Source organism: Salmo trutta, unplaced genomic scaffold (genome assembly GCF_901001165.1).
Source record: "Salmo trutta unplaced genomic scaffold, fSalTru1.1, whole genome shotgun sequence".
NCBI classification, from domain to species: Eukaryota; Metazoa; Chordata; class Actinopteri; order Salmoniformes; family Salmonidae; genus Salmo; species Salmo trutta.
Window position 1 is genome coordinate 15,197,046 of NW_021822911.1, and position 25,372 is coordinate 15,222,417.

The following is a 25,372-nucleotide window of genomic DNA, read 5'->3' on the forward strand; positions in this document are numbered from 1 at the left end:
GTAAGCTCTGGACCATTACACCAGATAATCGCAGCTAGCTAGCTGCTACCGAGTGGCCCAGCCCCGAAGCTAGCCTTGAGCCAGGCCCATCTCCCGGCCTGCTCAGTGGACCCTATGATCACTCGGCTACACAGCTGATGCCTCCCAGACTCTTCACCAAGACTACATCACCGGATTCCTGCCGTAAGCTCTGGACCTTTGCACCGGACGCACCGGAGTGGCTATAGTGGCTAATTCCCTTGTCCCAAAGCTAGCACCAGTTAGCTTCGAGCCAGGTGCATCTCCCGGGTAGCAAACAAAATTACTCCAGCTACAATACCTCTTTTGCCAATTGGCCTGGACCCTTTGTTGACACGGAGCCCCGCCGATCCATCACGTCTGGTCTGTCGATGCTATTCCGTCTGATGTGCTCTCAACCAGCCTTTGCAAGATGTCGGTGATGCCCTTGTCCCGAAGCTAGCACCAGTTAGCCTCGAGCCAGGCACATGTCCCGGCTAGCGTAGTAATGACTACCTAACAGCTTCCCTGGTTCATATATTGCTGTTCACTGGACCCTATGATCACTTGGCTACATAGCTGATGCCTTCTGGACTGTTCATTAATCACTACTCCATTTTGTTTATCTGTTGGCCCAAGCCTCGAACTCAGGCCCTGTGTGTAGTTAACTGAACCTCTCTGCCCATTCATCGCCATTTTACCTGTTGTTGTTGTCTTAGCTGATTTAACTGTTGTCTTACTCGTTGTTGTCTTAGCTAGCTCTCCCTATCAACACCTGTGATTGCTTTATGCCTTGCTTTATGTCTCTCTCTAATGTCAATATACCTTGTATACTGTTGTTTAGGGTAGTTATCATTGTTTTATTTTACTGCGGAGCCCCTAGTCCCACTCAACATGCCTCAGAGAACTCTTTTGTCCCACCTCCCACACATGCGGTGACCACACCTAGCATAATTGGTGCCTCCAGAGATGCAACCTCTCTTATCGTCACTCAATGCCTAGGTTTACCTCCATTGTACCCGCACCCTACCATACCCCTGTCTGTACATTATGCCTTGAATCTATCCTACCACGCCCAGAAATCTGCTCCTTTTATTCTCTGTTCCCAACGCACTAGAAGACCAGTTGTGATAGCCTTTAGCCTTACCCTCATCATTCTCCTCTGTTCCTAGGGTGATGTAGAGGTTAACCCAGGCCCTGTGTGTCTCCAGGCGCTCTCATTTGTTAACTTCTGTAACCGTAAAAGCCTTGGTTTCATGCATGTTAACATCAGAAGCCTCCTCCCTAAGTTTTTTTATTCACTGCTTTAGCACACTCCGCCAACCCTGATGTCCTAGCCATGTCTGAATCCTGGCTTTGGAAGGCCACCAAAAATTCTGAAATTTCCGTTCCCAACTACAACATTATCTGTCAAGATAGAACTGCCAAAGGGGGAGGAGTTGCAATCTACTGCAGAGATGGCCTGCAAAGTTCTGTCATACTTTCCAGGTCCATGCCCAAACAGTTCGAGCTTCTAATTAAAAAAAAGAATCTCTCCAGAAATAAGTCTCTCACTGTTGCCGCCTGTTACAGACCCCCCTCAGCTCCCAGCTGTGCCCTGGACACCATATGTGAATCGATTGCCCCCCATCTATCTTCAGAGTTTGTTCTGTTAGGTGACCTAAACTGGGATGTGCTTAACACCCCGGCCGTCCTACAATCCAAGCTAGATGCCCTCAATCTCACACAAATTATCAAGGAACCCACCAGGTACAACCCTAAATCCGTAAACATTGGCACCCTCATAGATATTATCCTGACCAACTTGCCCTCCAAATACAGCTCTGCTGTTTTCAATCAGAATCTCAGCGATCTCTGCCTCATTGCCTGCATCTGTTATGGGTTCTCGGTCGAACGATCAACCCTCATCACTGTCAAACGCTCCCTAAAACACTTCTGCAAGCAGGACTTTCTAATCGACCTGGCCCGGGTCTCCTGGAAGGTAATTGACCTCATCCCGTCAGTAGAGGATGCCTGGTTGTTTTTTTAATTATAATTTCCTCACCACCTTAAATAAGCATGCCCCTTTCAAAAAATATAGATCTAAGAACAGATATAGCCCTTGGTTCACTCCAGACCTGACTGCCCTCAACCAGCACAAAAACATCCTGTGGCGTACTGCACTAACAGCTCCCCACCCCCCGCAGCTACTTCCCCAAGCCTCCCCAGCATCTCCTTCTTCTTCCATCTTCTCAAGATTCCTAAAGATTGGAACGCTTCCGTGGTCATCCCCCTCTTTAAAGGGGGTGACACTCTAGACCCAAACTGTTACAGACCTATATCCATCCTGCCCTGCCTTTCTAAAGTCTTTGAAAGTCAAGTTAACAAACAGATCACTGACCATTTTGAATCCCACCATACCTTCTCCGCTGTGCAATCCAGTTTCCGAGCTGGTCACGGGTGCACCTCAGCCACGCTCAAGGTACTAAACGATATCATAACCGCCATCAATAAAAGACAGTACTGTGCAGCCGTCTTCATCAACCTGGCCAAGGCTTTCGACTCTGTCAATCACTGTATTCTTATCGGCAGACTCAATAGCCTTGGTTTCTCAAATGACTGACTCGCCTGGTTCCCCAACTACTTCTAAGACAGAGTTCAGTGTGTCAAATCGGAGGGCCTGTTGTCCGGACCTTTGGCAGTCTCTATGGGGGTACCACAGGGTTCAATTCTCGGACCGACTCTTTTCTCTGTTCAACGATGTTGCTCTTGCTGCGGGTGATTCCTTGATCCACCTCTACGCAGACGACACCATTTTGTATACATCTGGCCCTTCATTGGACACTGTGTTAAAACAGGGACATTGATCTGTTTAACACCAGTAAGTACAGTGAATAATATCTAATAAAACAGGGACATTGATCTGATTAACACCAGTAAATACAGTGAGTACTATCTTATAAAACAGGGACATTGATCTGATTAACACCAGTAAATACAGTGAGTAATATCTAATAAAACAGGGACATTGATCTGATTAACACCAGTAAATACAGTGAGTAATATCTTATAAAACAGGGACACAAACTCTGCAGTTGTTGAACTAATGTGTGATTTTTAAAAGGGCATTCTACACTCAAATATGTTTTTGTACTGTATGAATTGTTCATGACGTCCTCCAGGGATTTTTAAACTTTTCCTGTTGAAAAGTGATATAAATACAGTAAAGTATAAACACACTAATGGGAAACAAATACATTTTTTGAGCAAAATAGTGTTTTTTTAACAACTGCAAACTAGAAGGAGTGAGTGATGTCATAGTAAGGCCTTCAAGGAGTTGGCTTGATGGGAAGTCGTGATGTCCTCCAATAGGAGACTGATCTTCATGTGAATATTCATTATTCTTTTTAAAATCCTTCCTGTTCTGTCAAGTTGGTTGTTGATCATTGCTAGAAAGCCGTTTTCAAGTCTTGCTATAGACTTTCAAGATGATTTAAGTCCAAACTGTAACTAGGCCACTCAGGAACATTCAATGTCATCTTGGTAAGCTCCTCCAGTGTAGATATGGCCTTGTGGTTTAGGTTATTGTCCTGTTAGGACAGTTTTTGTTGTATTCAGATCTCTGAAATGCTCTCTACCTACGTAACATTTAGTATTTCCTTATGTTACGCTGGGAAACAGTTTTCATGGGCACAGAAATCCTAAATTATTTTAGAGTTTGCTAAATCCAATGGTTCTAACCTAGAGTCACCTTAACTTTATTGACACCCAAATGGATACTGTCATTAATGCGGTTCTTCAATAATTACACATAATTCTTAATACTGTAGCTGTTTAGTTACAGTCACGTGTTCAACTATCATCAGCTGATCCAGAAAATCATTTTCTGAATGACAGTCATATGACAAACATCACGACATGCAACAACAACCAAAGTGCTTCTTCATTCATTACTCTGGTAAAGACAGTTATGCCGTGCTCCACGTTGGATCCATCATCTCAAACAAATTGATGTTTATAATGTGTTATTGTTTGGTTGATTTACAGTAGGGTCTCGTTAGTCCGTTTGGACACAGAGATACTTAGCTCATAATGTGTATAGAACTGTTCCTTGATGGATAGGCTATTGTACAACACACAGAGCTATTTTCCTATATTTGTTGTTTGGTGAAGTTATGGGTCCTACAGTAGGTCTATGTTGTTGTTAGGTGAAGTTATGGGCCATTTTGGCAAACAGTGTACAAACCCTCATTGTCTCATTGATGAAAAAGCCAAAGAGTTTAAGTGTTTTTTAAGTACAAAGAGGTTGATTTGCGATGATGACACAACCATTATATTAAGCAGGACATTCAAGCGAGCCTTACAATTATAATCCAAAGTAGTGTGAAATGCACTCATAAGCAACCTGGAAATGGAGGTTACTCCCCTGAGCAAAAATCTTTTCTCACCAGCAAACACAGAAAGGGGCTACAATCTTAGATGTTACTACTAATGTGAAAACAAGACAAAATATGACTATTGTTGCTCATTTTAAGACAAATATCAAATAATCATTACATTCATTACAGACATCAATTGTTGTACAACATCAACATCATGGCTACGCTGTTGGCATCACCTTTTACAGTGGATATCTGATGTTGTGGGCCTTTGACCTGTTGGGGCTAGGGGGCAGTATTTTCACGGCCGGATAAAAAACGTACCCGATCTAATCTGGTTACTACCCCTGTCCAGAAACTAGAGTATGCATATAATTAGTAGATTTGGATAGAAAACACTCTAAAGTTTCTAAAACTGTTTGAATGGTGTCTGTGAGTATAATAGAACTCATATGGCAGGCCAAAACCTGAGAAAATTCCATACAGGAAGTGCCCTGTCTGACAATTTATTGTCCTTCTGTTGCATCTCTATCGAAAATACAGCATCTGTGCTGTAACGTGACATTTTCTAAGGCTTCCATTGGCTCTCTAAAGCCGCCAGAAAGTGGAATGGGGTGTCTGCTGTTTATGGGCAAAGTACAGCAGCTCTGTTTGTGAGTGGTCAGCCTGGGGACAGTGAGACTGAGATGTGCGTTCACGAGACTTCTCAATTTTTTTTTCTTTCAGCCTTTGAATGAATACAACGTTGCCCGGTTGGAATATTATCGCTATTTTACGAGAAAAATAGCATAAAAATTGATTTTAAACAGCGTTTGACATACTTCTAAGTACGGTAATGGAATATTTTGAAATTCTTTGTCACGAAATGCGCTAGCATTTTTGAGGTATTTGTATTTCGCGCCACACGATTCCACTGGCTGTTGACTAGGGTGGGACGTAGAAGTTAACCATCTGTATGACTTTGTCATTCACACAGGAGAAAGACTTGACTATCGTGGATCCTCTGGGGAGCCTCAACAACCTCATGATGCTGACAAGGCAGAGAAGAGTCTCTCCAGATCAGAACTCCTCAAGAAACACCAGCAGAGAACCACAGGGAAGATAATTCACCACTCTGACTGTGGGAAGAGATTCACCTCATCAGCAGAAGCTAAAATTAATCAGAGAAGCCACGCAGTAGAGAAACCTTATTGCTGTACTCAATGTGGGAAGAGTTTTGATACATCTAGCCATCTTATTGTACACCAAAGAACACACACAGGAGAGAAACCTTATAGCTGTGATCAATGTGGGAAGAGTTTTACTCACCAAAGCAGCCTGATATCACACAAGAGAATACACACAGGAGAGAAACCTTATAGCTGTGATCAATGTGGGAAGAGTTTTACAAAGTCGAACAATCTGACCCTTCACCAGAGAACACACACAGGAGAGAAACCTTATAGCTGTGATCAATGTGGGAAGAGTTTAACTCATTCAACCAGCCTGATATTACACCAGAGAACACACACAGGAGAGAAACCTTATATCTGTGATCAATGTGGGAAGAGTTTTACTCAGCTCAGCAGCCTGACATCACACCAGAGAACACACACAGGAGAGAAACCATATAGCTGTGATGAATGTGGGAAGCGTTTTACTAGGTCGAGCAGTGTGACTCTCCACCAGAGAACACACACAGGAGAGAAACCCTATAGCTGTACTCAATGTGGGAAGTTTTTTTTTACATCTAGCCATCTGAAGATACATCAGAGAATACACACAGGAGAGAAACCCTATAGCTGTACTCAATGTGGGAAGTTTTTTTTTACATCTAGCCATCTGAAGATACACCAGAGAAGACACAGAGGAGAGAAATGTTATAGCTGTACTCAATGTGGGAAGAGTTTTGTTCAATCTGGCGAACTGAAGAAACACCAGAGAACACACATAGGAGAGAAACCTCATGGCTGTGACCAGACATAATCTGATAAAAGATCTCTGATCAAATATCAGAAAATACATGAAGGAGTTGTTTCATGATATCAATGAATTAATGTCACAATGTAGAATGTTTTAACATTGTAGAAGGAGTATTTTAATGATGTCACAATGTAGAATGTTTTAACATTGTAGTAGGAGTATTTTAATGATGTCACAATGTAGAGCCCTAAACGTTTGTCCCCTGTTCTATTGATATCAACATGATATGGATATTAGCCTCAGGGAAAAATTGATGAATGATGACAAATAAGTGTTGCTTCCTTTGTTTAGTGTCCCCTACATTTAAATTCATCACTCCCAAATATAGCTGACTGTCTTCTGCAGGTCTGTCAAAACTCATGTTTTAATATTCCATCATCATTAAGTTAATTATTGCCAAATCAAAATTAACAAAGGGGTGTACATTTGTTTTTCATATTTCGTATTTACAATTCATGTAACATTTAGTGATCATAATTATTCATGCAACCAACTGACAATTTTCAGGTATAATTATATTGAAACTGTGTTTTGACATTGACTATCCCACCTAGCAACATGTCATTGAAAATACGACTATGCAACCAAATATTTCATATAACATTTAGTAATGATTATTATCAATGTAACCAACTGACAATTTCTGGGTACAATTATATTGACATTGCTGCCCTGCTTTTAGAATATCAGGGTTCATTCTCAGATGTGCCAACCCAAATGTACTAGAGCATGACATTGGGGACTGGGCCCTGATCAAAACAACATACCTATCTAGTGAACCCTGAAAAGAGAGAGAAGCTCCGCAGTGAGGGGGAAAGTTACTACGGATATTGCAGGAGTTTCCTCTTGAAATCAGACATGTCCGTGGTAAGGACAACTTGGTTGCTGATTGTCTCAAGTATGGGCAGTCTCAAATATGCGTTTTGCGTTTAGGCAGTGCCTTACCATGGATCACAATTTATTTTGACTGCACGTTTTTCTGTATTGGAGATGTGTTTTGTTTGGGCTCGTTCCAAGGTGACGGGAGTTCTAGAAATTAGTGAGTTTTTCAAAACTTAAGATTGTAGAAAAATATATTTAGAAATGTGTTTTTTCCTGTTTTTAATTGTTGACAGCCAGTAGACACCATGTTTATATTGTAGTTGATTATGTGAAATGGAAGCTGTTTTCTTTTGGTGGTGAGCAAACTTGTCCAACAAAAATATAGGATATATTTCTTGTTTTCAGGGGGAAGGTGTTACAGGCTTTGGTTTTTCCATTTATGTTTCGAGGTTGGACTTTAGCACGTCTAGCTCGTTAGCACGTCTAGCTCGTTAGCACGTCTAGCTCGTTAGCACGTCTAGCTCGTTAGCACGTCTAGCTCGTTAGCACGTCTAGCTCGTTAGCCCGTCAGCACGTAGGACGCACTGATTGGTGTCACCTCGTTAGTCAGTATGTGTTACACCTGTGCTGGCTTGTCCATCTCGTTAGTGGGAAGGTGTTTCCTTAGAATGCTCATTAGTTTTTTATCCTTTTATGTTTGTGTACTAAGTATTTGTTTATTTTAATAGTTTTTTCCTGTGAAGCATTGCATCATGTCTGAAATGTGCTGGATAAATAAAGCTTAATTTGATTTGAACATATTGCAAACAAATGAACCCAATGACTGACCAATCAACAGACTCTTGCTAAACCAATATGTGTAAAAGCAACACATTTCTTGGTCCATCTTAGTCTGAAAAACGATCACTTTTCCAGCCTGCTGAAGGCGTGGTAAACACCACCCCCGGCTCTACCAGGGGCTTGAGGTGGTCTCCCACAGCTCTGCTTATGTCATGTTCTGTGGCCTTGCCGTTCGATTTCTTGACTGCCCCTGCAACACAGAAAGAAACACATTTAGTCAAATTATATAAAACATTCAAAGTAATGAATATGGAGCATCTATGGCCTCAGTTACAACTGGCACCTAAATGTGACTTCTGTCATCTGATCACTCCAAGCTGCATTAGGTCTGGATGAACAAAAGTCACAATGTGCTGCATTAGGTTTAGATCTGCCAGGATGGGCATTGTGCTCAGTTGGTAGTGCATGGTGTTTGCAACGCCAGGGTTGTGGGTTCGATTCCCACGGGGGACCAGTATGGGGAAGAAAAAAATAATGTATGAAATGTATGCGTTCACTACTGTAAGTCGCTCTGGATAAGAGCGTCTGCTAAAATGTAAAAAAATGTGTTCGGATGCAGTCAGGCTACCGAATATGCATAAGCAATGTAAAGAGATGGGGTAAATAAGTGGGGAAAAGTACATTATACACAAATTACCTTCATATTAACAAAGAACAAATGTGTGTGCCTGAGAGGAAATTAACTTTCATACAGCCAAAAGGGGTAAGAAATTACACCAATATCAGTGGACAATTTGCACTAATGTAAATAAGCATACATGGAACATATTCCCTTTTGCTGACGTGATGAACCACTAAGGGGACATAAATATTTACCATCTAAACCATGTGTGACCTCTCACCTCTCTGGCTGTAGAAGTGTTCTTCCTAACCAGTCCCTCAACAGCTCTCTGACTGAGCTCCACCCTCACTGGGTCTTCAGAGGAGAGGAAGGCTGAGGAGGGATGGAAGGATGAATGGATCAGTCAGTCAATAAAGTGTAGAGCTGCTGTCTATGCTGTCTGACAAAATCACTATTTTAGTAGTTCATTAAAGTAAATAAGGCTTTATGACGGCTGAATACCAACTATCAATCACTTAGATCATGTATTTTCAGGTAGAGATACATCCTTGGGACGTCCCTAGCCTGTTGAAGTTGACATTTAAAATGGTTAAGGTCAGGGTTTAGGGTAGAGATGTCCCAAAGATCCCAGATAGCATTGACCATTGTGCATTCTTCTGTCTCTTTTACATAACAGGTGATGAGTTCTGACTTCTGAACTTGAAAATGTGAAATATCCTTATTATGTGAAATTGAATGAAACAATAATGTATGTTGATGCTAATATGATGTACAATATTCCATGATGTTTCTATATGATAACAATAGAGTAATATATTTAATATGATGTACAATATTCCATGATGTTTCTATATGATAACAATACAGTAATATATTTAATATGATGTACAATATTCCATGATGTTTCTATATGATAACAATACATTAATATATTTAATATGATGTACAATATTCCATGATGTTTCTATCTGATAACAATATAGTAATATATTTAATATGTACAATATTCCATGATGTTTCTATATGATAACAATACAGTAATATATTTAATATGATGTACAATATTCCATGATGTTTCTATATGATAACAATAGAGTAATATATTTAATATGACATATACAATTTTTTTACCGTTTCACAAATTTCACATTTTAATGAACTTAATCATTATGATTCAACATCAGTTCACCGTCTCACCTCATACTGTATTGGAGCAGCAGCAGCTGACTGCCCGGTTCAACATCAGTTCACCGTCTCACCTCATACTGTATTGGAGCAGCAGCAGCTGACTGCCCAGTTCAACATCAGTTCACCGTCTCACCTCATACTGTATTGGAGGAGCAGCAGCTGACTGCCCAGTTCAACATCAGTTCACCGTCTCACCTCATACTGTATTGGAGCAGCAGCAGCTGACTGCCCAGTTCAACATCAGTTCATCGTCTCACCTCATACTGTATTGGAGCAGCAGCGGCTGACTGCCCGGTTCAACATCAGTTCACCGTCTCACCTCATACTGTATTGGAGCAGCAGCAGCTGACTGCCCAGTTCAACATCAGTTCACCGTCTCACCTCATACTGTATTGGAGCAGCAGCAGCTGACTGCCCAGTTCAACATCAGTTCACCGTCTCACCTCATACTGTATTGGAGCAGCAGCAGCTGACTGCCCAGTTCACCGTCTCACCTCATACTGTATTGGAGCAGCAGCAGCTGACTGCCCAGTTCAACATCAGTTCACCGTCTCACCTCATACTGTATTGGAGCAGCAGCAGCTGACTGCCCGGTTCAACATCAGTTCACCGTCTCACCTCATACTGTATTGGAGCAGCAGCAGCTGACTGTCCGGTTCAACATCAGTTCACCGTCTCACCTCATACTGTATTGGAGCAGCAGCAGCTGACTTGATCGTTGATACTAATCATCATGTTTGAATCTGAGAGTAAATAGAGCCGACTACACTCTAAAAATGAAGGGTTCAACTGGAGTTGTTCTCAGATCCCCTAAGAACCGTAGGGTTCTTGGTCAATGAAAAACAGCCCCAAAAGGTTCTTCAAAGAACTTGTTAGAAGGTGGGTTCATCGAGGAACCTCCGTTGTTGCTGGACTTCTTCCGGGAACTTCGCAATTACAACTGAAAACGATGGTGACAAGTTTGGATGCGACAACAGTTAAAAAGGTTAAGTTGGGTTGATGTTTGGCTCTGAATATGTCTCGAAATCATTTATTATAATAATATAACATACTAATAATGAATAACGAAGACAATTCTGGTTTTCTGTGAATATCTTCCATAACGTTACTATAGTTAATTAACGTAAATATTAGAAAGCCGGGTTTGACCGTCGGCGTTGTATGAGCTACAGTACAGTACCGTTAGCTAGCTAGCTAACGTTATGTCCTAACTAGGCACAACTAGGTTTAGATTATTTCCTCAACTATATTCTTTCCCATATATTGTATATCGTTTCCATAAAGCCAACAACAGCTCTAATTCCTTCCCTTTCTCTAATGTATTTTGTAATAAAATTAGCAAGTGTAGTAAGATCATTGCTTTACTTTACTAGGACTGGAGACCACAGCAGCGATTCTGCTCTTGTCCTACCTCTTCAATGAGGACCCGAGTGGCCTTTATGTCCGTGACAAGGTATGCCTATGCACCAATCATCTGTTTCTTCATAAACATAGGTGTGCATGCTTATATAAAACTACAGCTGAACATTTGTTATGTTCTTTGTTAATTGTATGTGTATTAATCTTTTCTTACTTTTGTTGACACAGATTTCACCGCTCTTCACTCCTTTACTGCACATCGGTGGAAATCCATTTCACCATGAGAGTGAAATCCCGCTGGCCTTTGATGGGGAGAACATCCAGACCCTCGAGGACGTCACCATGAGAGTGAAATCCCGCTGGCCTTTGATGGGGAGAACATCCAGACCCTCGAGGACGTCACCATGAGAGTGAAATCCCGCTGGCCTTTGATGGGGAGAACATCCAGGCCCTCGAGGACGTCACCATGTGAGTGAAATCCCGCTGGCCTTTGATGGGGAGAACATCCAGGCCCTCGAGGACGTCACCATGAGAGTGAAATCCCGCTGGCCTTTGATGGGGAGAACATCCAGGCCCTCGAGGACGTCACCATGAGAGTGAAATCGCGCTGGCCTTTGATGGGGAGAACATCCAGGCCCTCGAGGACGTCACCATGAGAGTGAAATCCCGCTGGCCTTTGATGGGGAGAACATCCAGGCCCTCGAGGACGTCACCATGAGAGTGAAATCCCGCTGGCCTTTGATGGGGAGAACATCCAGGCCCTCGAGGACGTCCCCATGAGAGTCAAATCCCGCTGGCCTTTGATGGGGAGAACATCCAGGCCCTCGAGGACGTCCCCATGAGAGTGAAATCCCGCTGGCCTTTGATGGAGAGAACATCCAGGCCCTCGAGGACGTCACCATGAGAGTGAAATCCCACTGGCCTTTGATGGGGAGAACATCCAGGCCCTCGAGGACGTCCCCATGGGACTTGGGGCTCTGCTACGACTGGATTTTTATTTTCCCTTCAATTTCCCAAAAATGTCAGAAAAACAGTTATGTTGTTAAGTTACTGTGTTCTGGGGATAAGAGAAGTTGGGGTGAAGTTACCAGGGCCGGTCATAAAGATGGAAAACTTCCTAACATAACTAAGTGGATATGATATACACACTAAAGCTGAAAAATCTGTATTTAGCATCAAGTCTACAATATTGTTAGTTTACCTATGATTCATTTTTAATGTTATTTTTATTGTACATTATTTTTGATTTTTGTAAATGTCATGAAAAGCACTATACAAAGTAAATGTATTATTTATTATGGTCTGACACGTCTGCAGAAATGTTGCAATATTGTAATGTGTTTTGTTTGGTAAATTGTTTTGTAAATATTAATTCACATTTGTGGTGCCACTAAATTAACAATGAATTATTTAAATCAATATTGTTATTATTATGAAAATGTTTTTATAATGGAGGGAGGGTGGACAGGGAGTTAAAAAATGAACCCCAAAAGGTTATTTGAGGAACCATGATAAGGGGTTCTTCAAAGAACTTATAGGGGTTCCCACAAAAGGTTCTTCAAAGAACTTATAGGGGTTCCCACAAAAGGTTCTTCAAATAACTTATAGGGGTTCCCACAAAATGTTCTTCAAAGAACTTATAGGGGTTCCCACAAAATGTTCAAAGAACTTATAGGGGTTCCCACAAAATGTTCTTCAAATAACTTATAGGGGTTCCCCCACAGTCTCAATTTCAAGAACCCCTAAAGGATATTCCAGGAACCTTTGCTTTTTAGAGTGTATATTGATAAAAGTCACCTTGTCCGAGAGACATTTACATAGTTATAGACAGCCCAATTTGGGATGACTATTTTAGGGCGAAATAGCGGCCACAACAGACAGACCTGAAATCGACCATAATTCGACGTCCTTGGACGTCATGTGCTGACTGGGTGTGACCAAAGTTATTCTATTTAGCTACACTTTGTAGTACATTTTTACACTATAATAAATGTTTCTGATGCCACATCGCCCGTTTTCAAAGGGAGTCGTTGGTTTTTAGGGGCAGTCGCTTTTGAGCGTTTGAAAGTATTTTCTCAACTGCGATACCAACTCCAGTCAGCAGATGGCGATGTGCATCTTTCAGGTGATTCTGCCACTGTGACGTATAATCTAGTGGACGAGACGCTTCTTCAGCATCAACAGCTAGTCAGCCACCTTGGTTCACTCTAACTTTATGGAAAAATGTTTATTCAATAAATCTAGCAACTCCTCTCATACTGGGAAGAACCCCCCCAGGCCTTAAGGGCAGTTTTTATTTCAAATGTAGTAGCCGGATGGAGAAAATCCAATAAACGTTTTATAGTTACATCGTTAGGGTAACGTCCCCTAAAGTGGACACACTCCCATCAGTTTCTGAGACAACTGCCCAGACTTTGTAGACAGTTTAATAATGCTTAAACCTCATCTTTATCAAATTATCCATTGAAGATACCAACTCAAAACCTACGTTCGTCTACATATGGGTTGTTTAAATTGTATCTAATTATATTCCCAGTATTACTTCATCAAATCTCTAGTAATCGATTATACACACATACAATTCATCATATTTTCATATAGTCACAGAATCCATATAAAACGTAAGAAATTCTCAGGTACTCACGACAACCATTCCATTTGCTTTTTCAAGGACTCTCCACAGCTACGAAGCAGCTCTCCAAACATACTCCCAGCAGAACAAAAAAATAAACTTTTGTTTCCCGGACAATGACCATGGGATCCTCAACGGTTCTCTAACCTCCCAGAGACCACGGCAAAATCAAGCCTCCCAGGAACTATAGACCTTCTGCTGCTTTCTAAAATATCATCCCGCTTATTATCCACATTTCAATCATCTGATTCAGCATATTTCTATATGTTACTATCCAGACGACAGATTAAGACTCATATCACAGTCACACAACTCTCATATCACAGTCACACAACTCTCATACCACAGTTACACAACTCTCATATCACAGTCACACAACTCTCATATCACAGTCACACAACTCCCATATCACAGTCACACAACTCTCATATCACAGTCACACAACTCTCATATCACAGTCACAACGCTCATATCACAGTCACACAACTCTCATATCACAGTCACACAACTCTCATACCACAGGCACACAACTCTCATATCACAGTCACACAACTCTCATACCACAGTCACAACTCTCATATCACAGTCACACAACTCTCATATCACAGTCACAACGCTCATATCACAGTCACACAACTCTCATATCACAGTCACACAACTCCCATATCACAGTCACACAACTCTCATATCACAGTCACACAACTCTCATACCACAGTCACACAACTCCCATACCACAGTCACAACTCTCATATCACAGTCACACAACTCTCATACCACAGTCACACAACTCTCATACCACAGTCACACAACTCTCATACCACAGTCACACAACTCTCATATCACAGTCACACAACTCTCATATCACAGTCACACAACTCTCATATCACAGTCACAACTCTCATATCACAGTCACACAACTCTCATATCACAGTCACACAACTCTCATATCACAGTCACACAACTCTCATATCACAGTCACACAACTCTCATATCACAGTCACACAACTCTCATATCACAGTCACACAACTCTCATACCACAGTCACACAACTCTCATATCACAGTCACACAATGCTATTCTCAAACATACCTAATCAATTAGTTGTTTATCAACAATATTTTAACCTGCAGGAATATTTTCACATTTCTATCTCATGGTTAGTTCCTAGAATAATGCAACACATACATTTACATCTTTCAATACTTCTAAAATGGGATCCAGGTTTAAAATAATTACAGGTTTAAAACAATTACAGGTGCACCTTACTATCTTATACTATATCATAAATGGTCTTAACTAGTAAACACAGATTCTAGTTTTCATCCAGTTCACACAGATAGCTGACTCAGCCTCAGATTCTACTGACTGGGCCCTGTTTACACCTCCACACAGGAATACACACTCAGAGCCTCCTGACTGGGCCCTGTTTACACCTCCACACAGGAATACACACTAAGCCTACTGACTGGGCCCTGTTTACACCTCCAAGGTGCCCCCCCCCACACACACACACACACAGGAATACACACTCTGAGCCTGCACTTGCATGTTTTGCTCACCTCATTCTTTAAAAAAAAAACTAGGTTTGAGTTGTGGTATCCACTCAGATTAAAGGTGGGTTCATCTGCTCTGTTTCCAAAGTGTGGTCTCCCTCAGATCCCAAGTTAGAGGGATCCCTCGTGCACCATTTACCCAGGTCATCAGGAGTCAGGTCATTTACCCAGGTCATCAGGAGTCAGGTCATTTACCCAGGTCATCAGGATTCAGGTCATTTACCCAGGTCGTCAGGTCATTTACCCAGGTCGTCAGGAGCCAGGTCATTTACCCAGGTCATCAGGAGCCAGGTCATTTACCCAGGTCGTCAGGTCATTTACCCAGGTCATCAGGAGTCAGGTCATTTACCCAGGTCATCAGGATTCAGGTCATTTACCCAGGTCGTCAGGTCATTTACCCAGGTCGTCAGGAGCCAGGTCATTTACCCAGGTCATCAGGAGTCAGGTAATTTACCCAGGTCATCAGGAGCCAAGTCATTTACCCAGGTCATCAGGAGCCAAGTCATTTACCCAGGTCATCAGGTCATTTACCCAGGTCGTCAGGAGCCAGGTCATTTACCCAGGTCATCAGGAGCCAGGTCATTTACCCAGGTCGTCAGGTCATTTACCCAGGTCATCAGGAGTCAGGTCATTTACCCAGGTCATCAGGAGTCAGGTCATTTACCCAGGTCATCTGGAGTCAGGTCATTTACCCAGGTCATCAGGATTCAGGTCATTTACCCAGGTCGTCAGGTCATTTACCCAGGTCGTCAGGAGCCAGGTCATTTACCCAGGTCATCAGGAGCCAGGTCATTTACCCAGGTCATCAGGAGCCAGGTCATTTACCCAGGTCATCAGGAGCCAGGTCATTTACCCATGTCGTCAGGTCATTTACCCAGGTCATCAGGAGCCAGGTCATTTACCCAGGTCCTCAGGAGCCAGGTCACCAAGTGAAGATTCACATCCCCATCGCCAAATGTGGTGGTTAATTTCTTCAATATCAATTGAGGAGACAAACTTATCACACAAGTCAGAGTTCTTCTTAAACTAAATCTTTATTCACTTATAAGGGAGCAGGTCAATACAACGTACACATATAAAGTGAATCAATTGAGTGCTCTACGATAATGATGGCTGGTGGACCCACGGGACAAAAGTACAAAGGTCTTTTATAGCCCTTTCAACCTACATGACGAACAACAGATGTATAGAACGGGTCACAAGGTTAAGATTTGTATGAAAGATACTTATAATTCTCAGCAGACAGTATCTGCTGTAAAAACAGTACTCTGTGTAGAGACCAGGGTCTGGCCCTGGGGTCATCTCTCCCTGGTACCATATAGAACAGAAACATTAACTCATGTTCTGGAATGCAGTCTCTTTAGATTTTATCACCCAAAATACATTGTAAATCTCCTGTCAGTGTTTTCTCCCAGAGGCCCATCCTCAGTAGAACACAGACACAATAGTTATAAGAACCCTCTATTCTGTTGCATAAAACAACCATTTGATGCAATAAAAGTATTATAACAATGTTGCAGTTTTGCTCTCACAGTGTCCACTGAAAGTTGACTAGTAACAACAACTGGGACCTAAAAGACACCCACCATGAGACCCACTATATCTGCCCAAGAAGAGGCAAAAAAAGAAAACCCCACACCAAACTTAAAGACAGGAAGTAAACCAAAATGGTGGAGCAACTAAAGGTGTTGACTCTCCACATCTATCAAGACAACTGGAGCACTGGGCCAGACACTCTTAAATAGAACCTGGACCAGCTCAGGTGAAACACCTTCCCACTAACGAGATGGACAAGCCAGCACAGGTGTAACACATACTGACTAACGAGGTGACACCAATCAGTGCGTCCTACGTGCTAACGGGCTAGACGTGCTAAAGTCCAACCTTAAAACATAAATGGAAAAACCAGACTGTAACACCTTAATAGAATGCTTACCACCAACAGAAAACAACTTCCATTTCACATTATAATCAACTACAATGCTTCACCTTCAACAATATAAACATGGTGTCTACTGGCTGTCAACAATTAAAAAATAGAAAAAAATATAAATTTATAAAATTAGCTTCTGAATGTCGTCCTAAAACTCACTAGCTTCTAGAACTCTCGTCCACTTGGAACGAGCCCAAACAAAACTCATCTCCAAATCGGAAAAACATGCAGTCAAAATAAGATCCATAGCAACTCACTGGCTAAATGCAAAACACAATTTTCTTTGACTGCCCACCTTGAGACAATCAGAAACCAAGTTGTCCTCGCCATGGACACAAGCACCAAAAACACTGTTGTTTTGACAAGTAGCAATAAACTACTGATATCGATTAGGGGGGAAATCAGGTTGTTCGTGCTGTTGAAACTAACACAACTAAAAAAACACATGGAAATGGGAGATATATTTTACCTCACTGGTTAGAGGACAACCTGCAGAAGACAGTCAGCTACATTTTGGAGTGATGAATTTAAATTTAGGGGTCGCTGAACAAAGGAACACAACAATTATTTGTCATAACTCATCGGTATCATGCTAAAATCATTTGTGTGAGAGGAGGGAGAGAGGAGGTTGCACATTCTGTTAAAACTAACAGCTCAAAAACCACACGGAATCTGGGAATAATGTGTACATCAGTGGTTAGAAGACAATTTGTAGAAAACAGCTAGCTACATTTTGAAGCGTTGCATTTTGATTCCAGTGGGTCACCAACGTGGTAAGTGTAACACAGCTCTTTTTTTGTTAGTCACTTTTTGTTATATCACATAAATAGTAACTCTTCCATTTCAGAGCCTGGATCTTCCCCTGAGGCTAATATCCATATCATGTTGAAATCAATAGAACAGGGGACAAACGCTTAGGGTTCTACATTGTGACATCATTAAAATACTCCTACAATGTTAAAACATTCTACATTGTGACATTAATTCATTGATATCATGAAACAACTCCTTCATGTATTTTCTAATATTTGATCAGAGATCTTTTATCAGATTATCTCTGGTCACAGCTAAGAGATTTCTCTCCTCGGTGTATTCTCTGGTGCACTCTCAGATCTGTAGATTGAACAAAACTCTTCCCACATTGATCACAGCTACAAGGTTTATCTCCTGTGTGTGTTCTCCGGTGCATCTTCAAATTCTGTGAAGTTGAGAATCTTTTCCCACAATCTGAACAGTGGAATTGTTTCTCTCCTGTGTGTACTCGCTGGTGTCTAGTCAGACTGCAAGATGCAGCAAAACTCTTTCCACATTGACAACAGCTATAAGGTTTCTCTCCTGTGTGTGTTCTCTGGTGTTGAGTCAGATGGCCAGATTGAACAAAACTCTTCCCACATTGACCACAGCTATAAGGTTTTTCTCCTGTGTGTGTTCTCTGGTGTTTAGTCAGATTGCTAGAGTTAGTAAAACTCTTCCCACATTGACCACAGCTATAAGGTTTCTCTCCTGTGTGTGTTCTCTGGTGTAATGTGAGCTGGCTAGATATAACAAAACTCTTCCCACATTGAGTACAGCTATAAGGTTTCTCTCCTGTGTGTCTTTTCTGGTGCACTGTCAGATTGCTAGATTGACAAAAACTCTTCCCACATTGATCACAGCTATAAGATTTCTCTCCTGTGTGTATTCTCTGGTGTTGAGTCAGACTGCTAGAGTCAGTAAAACTCTTCCCACATTGATCACAGCCATAAGGTTTCTCTCCAGTGTGAATTCTTTGATGTATTTTAAGGCCTAGTGAAGTGTTTAATCTTTTCCCACAGTCAGAGCAGCAGTGAGATTTCTCTCCTGTGTGAACTCGCTGGTGTTTCTTGAGGAGTTCTGATCTGGAGAGACTCTTCTCTGCCTCGTCAGCATCATGATGTTGCTGAGGCTCCCCAGAGGATCCACGATAGTCCCATCTCTCTCCTGTGAGAACAAAGTCAGACAGATGGTTAAAGGCCCACGACAGCAGAAATCCACTGTTTATTTGAGGTAAAAGGTGATGCCCAGAGCATACCCATGAAGTTGTACAACAGTTGACTTCTGTTAAATTATTTGACCATTAAGACAGTTAACTTAGCAACAATCACTCAGGGGAGTTCTCATAGGCTGACAGCAAATATAGCCTCCATTTACAGGTTGATTATGAGTGCATTTCACATTACTTTTGGATTATAATTGTAAGGCTCGCTTGAATCACCTGCTTAATATGTTTGTGTTATTGTCCCAAATCAACTGCTTTATACTTAAAAAAACACTTCAACTAGAAAAAAGCTCTTTGGCTAGCTTTGCCATCAGCCTGACAATGAGGGTTTGAACAGTAAGTGTTTAACAAATTGGCCCATAATTTCACCTAACAACAACATAGACCTACTGTAGGACCCATAACTTCTCCTAACAATATAATAGACCTACTGTAGGACCCATAACTTCACCAAACTACATAGACCTACTGTAGGACCCATAACTTAGCCTAACAATAACAGACATTTACATTTACATTTAAGTCATTTAGCAGACGCTCTTATCCAGAGCGACTTACAAATTGGTGCATTCACCTTACGATATCCAGTGGAACAACCACTTTACAATAGTGCATCTAAATTTTTTAGGGGGGGGGGTTAGAAGGATTACTTTATCCTATAGACCTACTGTAGGACCCATAACTTCACCTAACAACATAGACCTACTGTAGGACCCATAACTTCACCTAACAACAACAACACAGACCTACTTTAGGACCCATAACTTCACCTAACAACAACACAGACCTACTGTAGGGCCCATAACTTCACCTAACAACAACATAGACCTACTGTAGGACCCATAACTTCACCTAACAATAACATAGACCTACTGTAGGACCCATAACTTCACCTAACAACAACATAGACCTACTGTAGAACCCATAACTTCCCCTAACAACAAGATAGACCTATTGTAGGACCCATAACTTCCCCTAACAACATAGACCTAGGACTAGATATCATTTAATATTTCAGGTAAAACATGGAAACTAAAATGGCTTTGTCATGACATTTCATAACCAGATCATTTTGTGAATAATCCCACTAGGCTACTCTGTAATGTGTTGTCATTCTAAATGTCCTGAATAAAGGAAAATATCTCTGTGTGTTGTACAATAGCCTATCCATCAAGGAACAGTTCTCTACACATTATGAGCTAAGTATCTCTGTGTCCAAACAGACTAACGAGACCTTACAGTAAATCAAGCAGACAATAACACATTATAAACATCAATTTGTTTGAGATATTGGATGAAGAACTACATTTGACAGGCATGCGGAAATGATTTCCTGGATCTTCTGATGATAGTTGAACATGTGACTGTAACTAAACAGCTACAGTATTAAGTATTATGCGTAATTATTTAAGATCCGCATTAATGACAGTATCCATTTGGGAGTTGTCAATAAAGTTAAGGTGACTCTCGGTTAGAACCATTGGATTTAGTAAATTGAAATGATTTAGGATTTCTGTGCCCATGAAAACTGTTTTCCCAGCATAACATAAGGAGACAATAAATGTTACGTAGTTAGAGAGCATTTCAGAGATCTGAATACAAAAAAACTGTCCGACAGCAAGATCCAGTATTTAAGTTAAAGTTCATCATATGACAAGCTTAACATTATGACTATAACTACTGTTCCCTGAAGGAGGGAAACTAGGTACAACATACCATTAAATCCACATGTTATGACTACTGTTCCCTGAAGGAGAGAAACTAGGTACAACATACTATTAAATCCACACATTATGACTATAACTACTGTTCCCTGAAGGAGGGAAACTAGGTACAACATACTATTAAATCCACACGTTATGACTATAACTACTGTTCCCTGAAGGAGGGAAACTAGGTACAACATACTATTAAATCCACACCTCGCTGGAAGCCCTGCATTCCACAGGTGATGAGCGTGAGACTCGGATATATTCCTTAAATGATTTAATCCTTAAATGTAATACCTCACTTCACCGACCCAGGAAGTGGCGGAGCCAAACAGGTGTTGTAACTCGTTCATAACTGGCACGCAGATCGGTAGAAATGGTCAGATAAATACGCACTTCAAACGGAAATGGAAAAAGTTTGCCTATTTTACCGGAAACTCCAGGAGCATAACGTCAGAATTAACGAAGGCCAGCAGCAGGTGGGGAATTGGTTATTTTCTTCTGGTTATATTGATCTCTGGCTTACTCAAGTCATTTGTGTGTGTTAATTATTTAATCAAACGCTTGAAGCATCAGTTCAGTTCAAGTTCTGAACATACAGTTGATTTTATTAAACACATGGGGTGTGTCTATATGGAAAAATACACTTCATAACATTTCAACCAATCAATTGGTAGAAAGAAAATACAATTTTTTTAAAATCTGTCCTAGAACATACAACATACATGCATTCAGACCCCTTCCCTTTTTACACATTTGGTTATTATAAAATAGATTTTTTTTTTTCAATTATCAATTTTCAGACAATACCTCATAAAGACATCACAATACCCCATAAAAGTGAGAAAAAAAAGTTTAGAAATGCTTATATATATATATATATATAGGCTACAGTAGGTTGTACCTCTAGGTCATGCCAGTAGGTTACAGTAGGTTGTATCTCTCTAGGTCATGCCAGTAGGTTACAGTAGGTTGTATCTCTCTAGGTCATGCCAGTAGGCTACAGTAGATTGTACCTCTCTAGGTCATGCCAGTAGGTTACAGTAGGTTGTATCTCTCTAGGTCATGCCAGTAGGTTACAGTAGGTTGTAACTCTCTAGGTCATGCCAGTAGGTTACAGTAGGTTGTAACTCTCTAGGTCATGCCAGTAGACTACAGTAGGTTGTATCTCTCTAGGTCATGCCAGTAGGTTACAGTAGGTTGTATGTCTCTAGGTCATGCCAGTAGGCTACAGTAGGTTGTATCTCTCTAGGTCATGCCAGTAGGCTACAGTAGGTTGTATCTCTCTAGGTCATGCCCGTAGGCTACAGTAGGTTGTATCTCTCTAGGTCATGCCAGTAGGCTACAGTAGGTTGTAACTCTCTAGGTCATGCCAGTAGTCTACAGTAGGTTGTAACTCTCTAGGTCATGCCAGTAGGCTACAGTAGGTTGTATCTCTCTAGGTCATGCCAGTAGGCTACAGTAGGTTGTAACTCTCTAGGTCATGCCAGTAGGTTGTATCTCTCTAGGTCATGCCAGTAGGCTAAAGTAGGTTGTATCTCTCTAGGTCATGCCAGTAGGCTACAGTAGGTTGTATCTCTCTAGGTCATGCCAGTAGGTTATAGTAGGTTGTATCTCTCTAGGTCATGCCAGTAGGTTACAGTAGGTTGTAACTCTCTAGGTCATGCCAGTAGATTACAGTAGGTTGTAACTCTCTAGGTCATGCCAGTAGACTACAGTAGGTTGTATCTCTCTAGGTCATGCCAGTAGGTTAAAGTAGGTTGTAACTCTCCAGGTCATGCCAGTAGGTTACAGTAGGTTGTATCTCTCTAGGTCATGCCAGTAGATTACAGTAGGTTGTAACTCTCTAGGTCATGCCAGTAGGCTACAGTAGGTTGTAACTCTCTAGGTCATGCCAGTAGACTACAGTAGGTTGTATCTCTCTAGGTCATGCCAGTAGGTTACAGTAGGTTGTATCTCTCTAGGTCATGCAAGTAGGTTACAGTAGGTTGTAACTCTAGGTCATGGCAGTAGGTTACAGCAGGTTGTAACTCTCTAGATCATGCCAGTAGGTTACAGTAGGTTGTAACTCTCTAGGTCATGCCAGTAGTCTACAGTAGGTTGTAACTCTCTAGGTCATGCCAGTAGGCTACAGTAGGTTGTATCTCTCTAGGTCATGCCAGTAGGCTACAGTAGGTTGTAACTCTCTAGGTCATGCCAGTAGGTTGTATCTCTCTAGGTCATGCCAGTAGGCTAAAGTAGGTTGTATCTCTCTAGGTCATGCCAGTAGGCTACAGTAGGTTGTATCTCTCTAGGTCATGCCAGTAGTCTACAGTAGGTTGTAACTCTCTAGGTCATGCCAGTAGGCTACAGTAGGTTGTATCTCTCTAGGTCATGCCAGTAGGCTACAGTAGGTTGTAACTCTCTAGGTCATGCCAGTAGGTTGTATCTCTCTAGGTCATGCCAGTAGGCTAAAGTAGGTTGTATCTCTCTAGGTCATGCCAGTAGGCTACAGTAGGTTGTATCTCTCTAGGTCATGCCAGTAGGTTATAGTAGGTTGTATCTCTCTAGGTCATGCCAGTAGGTTACAGTAGGTTGTAACTCTCTAGGTCATGCCAGTAGATTACAGTAGGTTGTAACTCTCTAGGTCATGCCAGTAGACTACAGTAGGTTGTATCTCTCTAGGTCATGCCAGTAGGTTAAAGTAGGTTGTAACTCTCCAGGTCATGCCAGTAGGTTACAGTAGGTTGTATCTCTCTAGGTCATGCCAGTAGATTACAGTAGGTTGTAACTCTCTAGGTCATGCCAGTAGGCTACAGTAGGTTGTAACTCTCTAGGTCATGCCAGTAGACTACAGTAGGTTGTATCTCTCTAGGTCATGCCAGTAGGTTACAGTAGGTTGTATCTCTCTAGGTCATGCAAGTAGGTTACAGTAGGTTGTAACTCTAGGTCATGGCAGTAGGTTACAGCAGGTTGTAACTCTCTAGATCATGCCAGTAGGTTACAGTAGGTTGTAACTCTCTAGGTCATGCCAGTAGTCTACAGTAGGTTGTAACTCTCTAGGTCATGCCAGTAGGCTACAGTAGGTTGTATCTCTCTAGGTCATGCCAGTAGGCTACAGTAGGTTGTAACTCTCTAGGTCATGCCAGTAGGTTGTATCTCTCTAGGTCATGCCAGTAGGCTAAAGTAGGTTGTATCTCTCTAGGTCATGCCAGTAGGCTACAGTAGGTTGTATCTCTCTAGGTCATGCCAGTAGGCTACAGTAGGTTGTATCTCTCTAGGTCATGCCAGTAGGGTACAGAAGGTTGTATCTCTCTAGGTCATGCCAGTAGACTACAGTAGGTTGTATCTCTCTAGGTCATGCCAGTAGGTTACAGTAGGTTGTAACTCTCTAGGGCATGCCAGTAGGTTACAGTAGGTTGTATCTCTCTAGGTCATGACAGTAGGCTACAGTAGGTTGTAACTCTCTAGGTCATGCCAGTAGATTACAGTAGGTTGTAACTCTCTAGGTCATGCCAGTAGACTACAGTAGGTTGTATCTCTCTAGGTCATGCCAGTAGGTTACAGTAGGTTGTAACTCTCTAGGTCATGTCAGTAGGTTAAAGTAGGTTGTAACTCTCTAGGTCATGCCAGTAGGTTACAGTAGGTTGTATCTCTCTAGGTCATGCAAGTAGGTTACATTAGGTTGTAACTCTAGGTCATGCCAGTAGGTTACAGCAGGTTGTAACTCTCTAGATCATGCCAGTAGGTTACAGTAGGTTGTAACTCTCTAGGTCATGCCAGTAGTCTACAGTAGGTTGTAACTCTCTAGGTCATGCCAGTAGGCTACAGTAGGTTGTATCTCTCTAGGTCATGCCAGTAGGCTACAGTAGGTTGTAACTCTCTAGGTCATGCCAGTAGGTTGTATCTCTCTAGGTCATGCCAGTAGGCTACAGTAGGTTGTAACTCTCTAGGTCATGCCAGTAGGTTGTATCTCTCTAGGTCATGCCAGTAGGCTACAGTAGGTTGTAACTCTCTAGGTCATACCAGTAGGCTACAGTAGGTTGTAACTCTCTAGGTCATGCCAGTAGGCTACAGTAGGTTGTAACTCTCTAGGTCATGCCAGTAGGTTACAGTAGGTTGTATCTCTCTAGGTCATGCCAGGAGGCTACAGTAGGTTGTAACTCTCTAGGTCATGCCAGTAGCCTACAGTAGGTTGTAACTATCTAGGTCATGCCAGTAGACTACAGTAGGTTGTATCCAAGTGGTTTTATCTCTCTAGGTCATGCCAGTAGGCTACAGTAGGTTGTAACTCTCTAGGTCATGCCAGTAGGCTACAGTAGGTTGTAACTCTCTAGGTCATGCCAGTAGGTTGTATCTCTCTAGGTCATGCCAGTAGGCTACAGTAGGTTGTAACTCTCTAGGTCATACCAGTAGGCTACAGTAGGTTGTAACTCTCTAGGTCATGCCAGTAGGCTACA

The 25,372-nt window shown here is 41.8% G+C and overlaps 2 protein-coding genes across 2 annotated transcripts in view; one reads left to right on the forward strand and one right to left on the reverse strand.

Moving 5' to 3' along the window:
- The first annotated feature begins 2,591 nt into the window (after window positions 1-2,591).
- On the forward strand, window positions 2,592-6,320 carry LOC115186506 (zinc finger protein 239-like). Its single transcript, XM_029746127.1, has 2 exons — window positions 2,592-2,637; window positions 5,368-6,320. Exons 1-2 carry the CDS (start codon window positions 2,592-2,594, stop codon window positions 6,318-6,320), a joined length of 999 nt encoding a protein of 332 aa, XP_029601987.1.
- An 11,938-nt stretch (window positions 6,321-18,258) lies between these two features.
- The window catches only part of LOC115186507 (zinc finger protein 135-like), a gene marked incomplete at its 5' end in the record, with an annotated part of 40,004 nt that continues 32,890 nt past the window's right edge, over window positions 18,259-25,372 (reverse strand). The window contains one exon of the mRNA XM_029746128.1: window positions 18,259-18,980. Within this exon, the coding sequence (XP_029601988.1) occupies window positions 18,259-18,980 (722 nt within the window). The remainder of the gene's footprint in view (window positions 18,981-25,372) is intronic.

What these genes read in the sequence shown, in the direction of transcription:
- LOC115186506 (XM_029746127.1), top strand. Translation starts at nt 2,592, where the DNA reads ATGACTGACTCGCCTGGTTCCCCAACTACTTCTAAGACAGAGTTCA. An exon ending in TACTTCTAAGACAGAGTTCA is followed by an intron (nt 2,638 to 5,367) that starts GTGTGTCAAATC and finishes CCTCTGGGGAGC; the next exon opens with CTCAACAACCTCATGATGCT.